This window comes from Thalassophryne amazonica, chromosome 3 (genome assembly GCF_902500255.1).
Source record: "Thalassophryne amazonica chromosome 3, fThaAma1.1, whole genome shotgun sequence".
NCBI lineage: Eukaryota > Metazoa > Chordata > Actinopteri > Batrachoidiformes > Batrachoididae > Thalassophryne > Thalassophryne amazonica.
In genome coordinates this window covers 54,153,134-54,163,949 of record NC_047105.1, presented here as the reverse complement: position 1 = coordinate 54,163,949, position 10,816 = coordinate 54,153,134, and the positions used below count along the sequence as shown (strand labels likewise).

The 10,816-nt window shown below is 42.3% G+C and overlaps 1 protein-coding gene across 3 annotated transcripts in view; it reads left to right on the top strand.

Moving 5' to 3' along the window:
* The first annotated feature begins 7,316 nt into the window (after positions 1-7,316).
* Positions 7,317-10,816, top strand: part of ddi2 (DNA-damage inducible protein 2) — a 37,436-nt gene continuing 33,936 nt past the window's right edge. For 2 of the 3 annotated variants that reach the window (XM_034166321.1, XM_034166323.1), the window contains exons 1-2: positions 7,317-7,458; positions 7,569-7,739. In XM_034166321.1, the coding sequence (XP_034022212.1) occupies positions 7,602-7,739 (138 nt within the window). In that variant the 5' untranslated portion in view covers positions 7,317-7,458; positions 7,569-7,601. Of the gene's footprint in view, positions 7,459-7,568; positions 7,836-10,816 lie in introns of those variants that run through there. The other variant, XM_034166322.1, reaches the window with a different exon arrangement.

The window sequence follows — 10,816 nt, the reverse complement described above, 5'->3', positions numbered from 1 at the left end:
AATATTATTTTAGTTGGTGGTGTGCCGCAGGATTTTGTAAATATAAAAAGGGTGCCGCGACTCAAAAAAGGTTGAGAAACACTGGCCTAAGGTGTAATACAATACCTACAATCCAGCCTCAGTACACTACAGCCTGCAGAAAATGTATAATAACCTTCACTGAGTGGCATCTATGAGGGCCAATTGAAAACTTTTTGAGGCTGCCCCAGAAGAAGCAGGGAGTGGTTCTCCATGTGTTGCATTCTGAGAAAACAACATTTCTCAACGTTGCACCCAGTGAGTCAAAACTTCACACATTCTCGAGAAATGTTGGCTTCTCAGAATGCATAAGATACAGAGCCTTAATTTTTCTGGTTCAGGCTTAAAATTTCTCAATCGCCCCTCGTATACCCAGGTAGGGTGTCAATGATATTGAAAAATGCTTCATTTATGTTGAGATGTATATGTACCTCATTATATATCTGATGAGAAGGATGCTAAAAGCGTGTAGTTTGTATTATCTGTGGCTGAACATTGCGAAGTTATGGGGTAAAAACAGGAAAATATGGTGTCAAAGCCAGATTTTCATAGCTGCTGAAATTTGGATGTAATCCAACTTCATTGGAATTGGGGTTGTAGGAGGTGCAAGCTAAAGGAAATTGGAGACTGTAAGGTGGTGGCAGGGGAGAGTTTAGCTACAAAGTAAAATCACCAGTGTAAAACTACCACTGACAGTGTTAAATTAACACTGCCAGTGTACATATGGTCCTACTCTGGTCAGAGTGGGACCATATGTTCACCATATGTTCCTTTTTTCTCTTCCAAAGAAATCCAGCTAATGAATTGAAACCATGTAAACCTGATTTTTCCAGTTGGGCAGCTCAGTCTCGTTTGAGGGCGGGCGCTAAAGGGGTAAAATATGATTCATATGACATAATTTCTCTCCTGGGGAAAAACCATGACATTTTCTCTAAGTTTTTGGGCAAATTACACACAAACAAGGTGAAAAAGGTTCAAACAAGATTGCGGTGCCCTATTATCGTTTTACTGAAGTTCACATAAATGCGCTAGATCAGATTATTACAGTTATGTGATTGCTAACAGTTGTCTGATTATTATGGTCATGTAAATGTGGTCAATGTGTTCACTGGATTAGAGCAGGTAGCTCAGTGGATTAAGGAGTTGGGCGACCAATATGTAGACCTGGATTGAATTCCTGGACACACTACCTGTCTGTGTCCTTGGACAAAACAGTTCAGCTGCATTGTCCCAGTCCATCCAGCTGTAAAAGGGGACCGGCCTTGGGTGGGGAGCTAACCTCCATTGGACTAGTGTCCCAGCTACCTGCTAATTAGTGCTAACCTATAATATATAAATTAAATAATACATACAGTATTACACAATACAAAAATTTCATTCAGCAGAAATACTGGAGCACTGAAAAGAGAATGTTTGAACCAACTTAAAAAAAAGTGTTACAATTTATAAAAAAAAAACCCTGAATGAATTAAGTTGTTTGAACTTAAGTTTGTAAGTTAGAATTGATTTAACTTTCAAAATTAAGTTCAAACAACTTAATTCATTCAGGTTTTTACAAATTGTAGCATTCTCTTTTTTCAGTGTTTGCTGGTCCATTATCTCAGATATTTGGAATAAAATACTCATAAAGGACGAACAGTTGACCCAAACAGCTTAAGTGGGCCTACATAGGGACCTGGTGGAGCAGTCTTCAATCTTCACTTCATGCTTGGCCTAGAATCCCCACTCCCCCCAAAACACACACACAAAAACCTGCTACAATTCTCCCTAAGGCATATAGGAAAAATTAACCCAGAATGCATTGTGAGGCCAACAGACAAGTTTTTTTTTTTTCTTTAGCAGGTTAATGCACTTCCAGTGGTAGTAATGATTTTAGTTGAGCAGCACTTGTGCTGTTGTGCTTTATTTTGTAATTATCTTTAGTGTTTGTTTACTGTTACTTTCACATGTTACTTCCAAATCTGGTGTCATGGAGAAGTGCAAGCATTTCAGGAATATGATGGTCCCACAGCTGGACAAAATGTCTCACTGAAAAGGGTGTTCCCTGCAGTGAAAAGGGAGCCGGCGAGTCTCGTGGAGAACGCTGCAGTTTATCCAATTTTGGTGAATTGTGAACTTGAAGAGTCGGAGAAAAAAGCGACGGCGAGTGATGACGGTGGACGGCTGTGATATGGACATGCGACTTGAAACGGCCAATGCAGGTTTACCGGCTCATTGACTGTGGACAGACAAATGAAAGAATCAAGCAACACAAATGTGAAAACGTGGAATGTGTAAAATTTGAACGTAGGACACAAAGACTTTGTTTACGTACAAAGTTATGTGGAACCAGAGCAACACCAGACAGCATAACAATGTTCTACATGGCTCTGTGTGTTACACGGGAGAAGATGTGGTTGTGTTTCAGGGTATGTATTTATTACTACGCTGCTTATCCGCTCTTATTTAGACATTTGATTTTTTTTTTTTTTTTTTTTGGTCTGAATACACCGATGGTTACAAAGGAGGCATTTACGGAAATGTGTTTGCCAGTCAACCTCATAAAATTCAGTCAAAAACAAGTAGTATAATTCCTATTCACCCTATTGACATATCCCATAATCACTAGCGCGCCAGAGAGTTGTTGCAGTCTAAACAAGATAGAGCATGACAGCAATTGCAAATGAATATTATACTTGTGTTTTAAAATTAATTATAAAATGTAATTTTTTTATGCTTTTCATCACGTTGACAAGAAACTGCATGCATGAGACCCTGAAAACTTGCTAAATCAAATATTCCAAATATTCCGTGTCTGCTACATTTAACCTGCGTGGAGCTTCATAAACGCAAACCGAATTTCAGACATCTCAGACATTACTCTGGAATAAACCGCACAAACAGTCCTGTAAAGGACAATAAGCAAGACGTTAAAGCCTCGGTCCCACCGAGTGAAGAAGGAGCCACGCACCCTGTTTTTTTTTTTTTTTTTTTTTTTTCGTGAGCTATCGTGGCATTATAGTGGCTCTTAGAGGCATTATCTTCAGTTAACGAGGCTCCTCTCTGAGCGTGGCGCTAATTTCAAGATGTTCAAAATTTAGCAACAACAGCGTGGCGCAGTTTGTGTTCGAGTTACTGCAACGGCTTAGAGGCATTTGCGTGGTGCTTACGAGTCTGCAAAAAGTCCATTATCCGTGCGCCTGGCACCTTCGCAGGACCTGAGAGGCTATTTTTGGAGCCGCTCCTCCTCTTGCGCGCACAATTGCACCTGCTCTGTGCGCTGGACTCTATATATTTTGTAGTGGATTAATCATTTTCTGCCAAACCTTGGATGTTGAAAACACTTCTAATCACTTCTGGCATTTTCCTCTCTTTCCTGCTCCATGTGGGATGTATTTTGAGCAGCTTAAGGTAATTATTTTTAATGTTTTTTTTATAGCTTGATAAAACAGTTCCTTGCTATAAAAGTATGTATGTTGATGTCTGTTGTGTGTAAAAGTATGTTGATTTAATATCTTGTTAATGGATCACTGCGTGTGCGCACTGAGGCAAGACCTGAGAGGCTATTTTTGGAGCCGCTCCTCCTCTTGCGCACCAAATTCCACCTGCTCTGTGCGCTGGACTCTATATAAAATAATTATTTTGTAGCGGATTAATCATTTTCTGTCAAACCTTGGATGCCGAAAATACCTGTAATCACTTCTGGAATTAATGTATCACATGAGCTCCGCTGTGTGTGCGCACTGGCGCACTGAGGCAGTAGTGACTCCTCATCACGCTTCAAACGAGCATTTGGGCAGAACGCCAGCTCACAAAAGAGTGATATTTCAGTCAATATTGGACGAACACAAAATTAAAATTTGGGTGACTGCGTGAAAGTGGATGTGTGTTTAAAGCCATGGAAGATAATAACTCCAGTGGAGCAACTAAGAGCTGTGCAGCAACACAGGTGGAGAGCGCGCAAAAGAGCGATTTTGAAGACACAACACAAAGTTAAAAGTTGTATCATGGTGACTTGTAAGCTGCGGAAGAAATAAAGAAATATATATATATTGAAAATGATCCACAGGTGTATATAATAAAACGGCCACCTCATTCTATATGCAGAACGGCACCGCGCGCAAAAGAGCGCTTTTGCAGAAATAAACAGACGAACACAAAATTAAAATTTGGGTGACTGCGTGAAAGTGGATGTGTGTTTAAAGCCATGGAAGATAATAACTCCAGTGGAGCAGCTAAGAGCTGTGTGGCAGCACAGGTGGAGAGCGCGCAAAAGAGCGATTTTGCAGAAATAAACGGACAAAGTTTTGTGTGTTTAAAGCCGCAAAAAAAAAAAAAAAAAAAAAAAAAAAAAGCCAGAGAGCCGCGGAGCCAGCGAGGAGCACAGAGGCCGCTCTCCAGGAACCCGTGGTTCGGGTCTAGCTGGTCTGGTGCATTACAGGTGGACTGCAGCCTGGCGCACAGCGCACAACTGCGAACTGTGATGGAGTGTCTATTTTTGGACTGTGTTTAAAAAAAAAAAAAAAAGACATCTTTAAATGCTGCTGTGAATCTGTGAATTGAAAACCCACACTTTAAAGGGACCAGGTGTGGGAGGGCTGGAGGTTTGGACCAAACTCATGCCTAAACGTGCGTCAACATGGCGTTATCATGGTGCTATCATGGCACTACGTGGCTTAGTGTGGCTGATGCAAGCCATTCGAGGCTGTAATGGCAGGTCGGTCGTGGCTCACTAGAGGCTGCTACGCAGCACATGCGTGGTACAGAGAGGCACATAGTGGCACCTTCATAGTGGATACGTGTTAAGATGAAAACGTGGGTCATTCTTCAAATAATCACCCCACACCCATGCGTGGCTCCTTCTTCAGCCTTCATTATTCGGTGGGGCCGAGGCTTAAAGAGCAAACTTCACTTTCTCCCACGATGACATGAACAGGAAGTGATCGCAGCTCACAGTGAATCCCATTGAAAATAACGGAGAAACAACGTGAACTTCTCACATGTTTTCATAAAACAAACACAATAACAACAATAACACAATAACAACATCTACAGTATAAACCCAGATTGTTGGGAAAGTGTCGTAACACGGACCCACAACAGGGGGCGCTAATGAACGGACAATGGATAAGGGAAGGAGTAACAATTTAATGTTGCACAAGAACACAACGTAAAATAAACAAAGGTACTGCCAATCACACACAAGAGGATTGCGGGCAGGCTCGAAGATAGGAGACCTCAGATGAACGAAGAGCCGGGACCCACACCGCTTCTACCACCAACGGCCTGAAGAACACCGAAGCCGCCAAGCCCCGAGTCCCCAGGTGGTCTCTGTCCTCCGTTGTCGGCCCTGGTACTGCTGGCAGAAAAAACAGAAGGTAGTGAGTGTGAATCCTCACACCCAGCAACCTTGATTATTGATTCTTGTGGAGGGAGAGCCTCCACCTCCAATCATACACACGTGCAGCTCCGAAAATCCAGTCAAGGAAATACCACCAGGAAAAAACAGCTGCAAAACAGATCAGATTATTATTTGACGTATAAGTCAGCAGAGAGATTACCTTGTATCGTAGGAGATTTCTCGGCGAGGAGGTGGAGTCGCCACCCGGCCTTTATGGTGATGGTGAGATGATGAGTGACAGCTGGTGTTGAGGATGATTGACGGCTGTCACTCCCAGTGGTTCTGGCGCCCTCTTGTGCTTGAAGCCCGCACTCCAAGCAGGGCGCCATCCGGTGGTGGTGAGCCAGCAGTACCTCCTCTTCGGCGGCCCACACAACACAGATAATATATTCACAAGTTTTTTTGGCAGAATATACAAAGAGTTTTATGTTGCGATGTTAATGCTGTTATTATATGGTATGGGGTTTTTGCCAACTTCTGATTGGCCCATTCACCACTTTCTGAGCTGTATCACATGCCGAGTTGACCGCTGGTGGAGCCGAGTAGACCGCGCATGTGAAACGAGTACACCTCACATACAGCGTAATGCTAGCTAATCAAGCGACGCCTTCTATCAATAATGACCAAACGGATAACGTGATACAAAGCCTACTTTGGCTGTCAGTTTGTTGACAAGACGGCAGAAGACAGGTTTGCGTCTGTTAGCGATGCTGACTTAAAACAAATTTTACACGAAAAAGATGCAAAGAACACCCGCAGAAATACACAGCAGTCAACCTGTTTTGCAAGTACGTTACTGAAAAGGGACATGCGCCCAACTTTGAAACTTATGACAGACGGATGCTTGACGGAATACTCGTTGATTTTACGCGGAAGCTAGACAGACGAATGGCGAACTTTATAAGAAAACAAGCCTGATGACTCTTCGTCACAGACTTAACAGGCATCTCCAGTCGATCCATCCATCGACCAGGTCCGCATAATCACGGGTACACCTCATCAAAACTCTATAATTGTATATTGTCCATGTGCAGCAGTTAAATTGCAGCCTTAACAGACTGACTCAATGCAGCTCTCAATGCTAATGACATCTCACAGAGCGGCAACCTCTATGAGATTTTGCGGGATGTGAAACCTCAGTAGGGTGAATGGCTGTGTAGCTACATATACATAGGAAGATATACTGAAGACCTGGGAAAAGAGGTAAGCAGCTGCCTGCTCCCAGAATCATCCTAAGGTTCTAAGGTAACGTACATGCACTTGGGAGTAGAGGTGGGCGGATCGATCCTAATATCGATACCAACGCTGGTATTGATACTGAACGATCCTCGTGTAAAAAGATCGATACTCAAGCTTTTTTTCTCGCCCGCATGCACTGACTGCTGCGCATGCAGATTCATCAAAGTCTGCTGTCTGTCTGTAAGAGCAGCGCTGTGCTGTGTCACATAACACGGAGCAGTGCACCCTTGTATTGTGGTTTGTCAGCCCTCTACCTCAGGAGATTTTGTTTTAAGTTGTGTTGAGTGATATTTTTTTAAACAAAAATGTTGATTGTGATAATAAAGTATTTTGTTGTCACGTACAATGTTTGGAGAAATTCTATCCTAGGTCTTTTGGATCCTTTGGATCTATGAAGCTTAAATATGAAAAAGTATCGTAGCAGTATTGATATCGGCGATACTGGGCCTGTATTTACTTGGTATCGGATCAATACCAAAATTCCCGGTATTACCCACCCTAGTTGGGAGAATTCTTTGGTTCTGCTGGTCTGTACCAGCATATGTGGAGCTGTTACAATAAAGTCTTCCAGACAGAGGGGGGCAGCAGTACCCAACTGCAGCATCTAGTCTACCAAACTATATAATAATTTTGGGCTTGTTTTCACAAGCACAGCCACTTTACTTGCTTTTCTCGGGAAATCTGGCAACACTGAGTCACGACTCCACAGTCCGTATTGCGACATGTCGGAAAACATTGTGCGTGTGAAATGCGGCATTTCTGAGCAGGGACTTGATGTTGTTAACTTATTGATTTAAAAGGAAACTGTGACATCCTAAACAGTAAGTGAGAAGCAGACACGCTGTCCGCTTTATTTTCCACTTTCCCTTTTACCATTTTTAATGCCGGCTGAATCCGCATTAAATAAACATATAACCGCGTTGTGTTACAGCGGCTGTGTGCGGTGATTGTGCCCCAAAAAGCGATGCTGGTCACCGTTTTCTGCGCGCCGAGGGATCGCCCAGAATCCACCTTCGCCCTCGATGTGTGTCCGGAGCTGGAACTCAGAGACTTTGTGGCGCTTTGTGAGCTGGAATCAGGAATTCCAGCCGGAGAGATTCAGGTCGGTTCCTGGCTGTAGCCGCACAGCTAACCTACCAGCTAGCGTGTTAGCATTAGACTTCAGCACTTTCACTTTTGAGGCGTTTGTCAAACTTTGGTGAGCAGCAACATTAAATGTAGGCTTTCTGGCTCCCAACCTTTCCTAAATGTTCTGTATTATATTTGCTCTTTTTGGGGAAGGTGAGACCCTGGTGAGTTTAAATCTGTTTTTCCAGCTATGAAGAACCGGTGCTATTTCAGAATCAAAAGTTTATTGTCATTGCCAGTGAACAGGATTCACAGACTAGGAATTTGCTTCGGTACAATGGTGCAACATTAAGAAGAGATAAAATGCTAAGATAAAATATAACATATGTGTCAAAATAAGATAAAATCTAAGATAAGAAAAAAGAAATGAAATATGAAAGGCTGTGTGCAACAGAAAAACAGAGAAACAGAAAAGACAGTGCAGTGGGAGGAGTGCAATTAAAAACCAAAGTACACTGTCTAAAGTGACCCGTGATAAGATGATAAAGTGACAGAGTTAAGCTTAAGGTGACTGAGTTACGAGGAGTTCATGAGTCTAACGGCAGAGGGGAAGAAACTGTTCTTATGGCAGGAGGTTCTGGTCCGGATGGACCGTAGCCTCCTGCCAGAGGGGAGTGGTTTGAATAGACCGTGTGCAGGGTGAGAAGGGTCAGCTGTGATCCGACCTGCTCGGCCCAGAGTCCTGGAGACGTGTAGGTCGTGGAGAGATGGAAGGCTACAGCCGATCACCTTCTCAGCAGAGGCCACAATGCGCTGCAGTCTGTGTCTGTCCCTGGCTGTGGCCCCGGCGTACCACACCGTGATGGAGGAGCAGAGGATGGACTCGATGATGGCCATGTAGAACTGCACCATCAGCTGGACAGGCAGCTTGGCCTTCTTCAGCTGCCGCAGGAAGTACATCCTCTGCTGGGCCTTCTTGATGAGGGAGCTGATGGTTGACTCCCACTTGAGGTCCTGGGTGATGGTGGTGCGAGGGAGGGCGGTGGGGCTGTGGCTTTCCTGAAGTCCACGATCATCTCCACTGTTTTCTGGGCGTTGAGCTCCAAGTTGTATTTAGTTCTATTTGAAGTTATTGTCAGTTTTTGTCGTTTTAAAATTATGATTTGGGATAGAAATAGTATTTATTCATTGGTAGACTGGATTGTAGCGTACCATAAAATTCATGTGAAATTGCCCAGAGCTAGAGGTGGGCGGCTCAATCCCAATATTGATAATATCGATACCAACGCTTGTATTAATATTGAATGATCCTCGTGTAAAAAGATCGATACTCAAGCTTTTTTTCTCTCCTGCACACACTGACTGCTGCGCATGCAGATTCATCAAAGTCTACTCTCTGTAAGATCAGCACTGCGCCGTGTCACACAACATGGAGCAGCACACCCTTGTATTGTTGTTTGTCAGCCCTCTACCTCAGGAGATTTTGTTATAAGTTGTGTTGAATGATATTTTTTAAACAAAAATGTTGATTGTGATAAAGTGTTTTGTTGTCACGTACAATGTTTGGCGAAATTCTATCATAGGTCTTTTGGATCCTTTGGATCTATGAAGCTTAAATATGAAAAAGTATTGATATCGGCGATACTGGGCCTGTATTTACTTGGTATCGGATCAATGCCAAAATTCCCGGTATCGCCCACCTCTACCCAGAGCCCAGTTTAGTTTTTCTTCATCCTTTACACACATTTTCTGAAAGCCTCAAATTCTCGGAACTTTACACGTAAATCAAAAAACACACAATGGGCAAAAACCCATAATTCTCCTGCAAAATTAAACTTCACATTCAAAACAATGTTTGTTCTTCTCAAAATTGTATGTTGTTTTCAAATGACACACGCACACCATCATATAAACAGACATTTGTAAGAACCAGTTGAACATTGATGTGTTCAGTGTTACACTTACTACAGACAGTACATACATAAGTGCATTGTAAAATATTTTACAATATTGTTTTTATACTCAGAACACAATTACACGGTAACAAATATTTTATTTTTCCCATAAAAACAGTATACACAGCATGCATCCCAAACAACACAAAGTTGCACATACAGTGGTCTACATACAAAACAGAAGAATTTACTGTTAACAGTTACAGTAAAAATCTGGCCACAGTACCTCATCCACATCACAAACAATGTTTTCCCTGGTCAAGCAGTGGAGTAATATCACCTAGCATGGTAAATTCAGCCATGAAAAGCATTGACTACTATTTCTCCACATGCATCTTCCATAGCTTGGAGAAGGGGTATACGTGTTTGTGGATTTTGGTCATACACTTTCCATCTGCAGGCAGAAAAAATACTCAGTAGGATTGAGGAATTAGATTAAATGAGAGAGAACTTTATTGATCCCTTGGGAAGACTCCCTCTGGGAAATTGAGGTCCCAGCAGCATTGTATAGCAGCACACAGGGTAAGATGCACACAAAGTATCAAAAGTGAAAGCAAAAACGAAAAACAGTTTGCAATGTAAATACACAATATAAATCCCAGACATATTGATTAATACTGGTTTACTGGCTGCTACTGATCCCCTCATTCCCGACCTCTCTTCCTGTTACTCCTCCTCCCCCGATTAAGTAGTTGTACAGTCTGAAGGCCTGAGGGACATATTGTGAATGGAGAACTATGGAGTTAAAATTGTCTCATTAATATTTGTAAATGCACACAGGGTGATCTACAAATAGTCATTGATTTGCAAATGTGTTCAGATATCCACAAATGCAAATTTCATATTTGTAACTTGTAAATTGGTCTTTGCAAATAATGTTGTATTTGCAAATATAAAACTTAATTTGTAAAAAAAAATACATTTGTAAAACTGGAAATTGTATTTGTGAATTGAGTTTCAGCATTTGTGGATCACCAATTACACGCATTCATCGCTTTCCTATGCGACGTCATTTTTAGACATTCTTTTCGCGAACACAGATCCACAAACAAATGCCGACTGAGTCACAAATACACACGCACACTGGATATCCACTAGATGGCAGTGTGGTTCCATTCATTGATGTGGCAAGCTGAATTATTTTTTAAAATTGTGT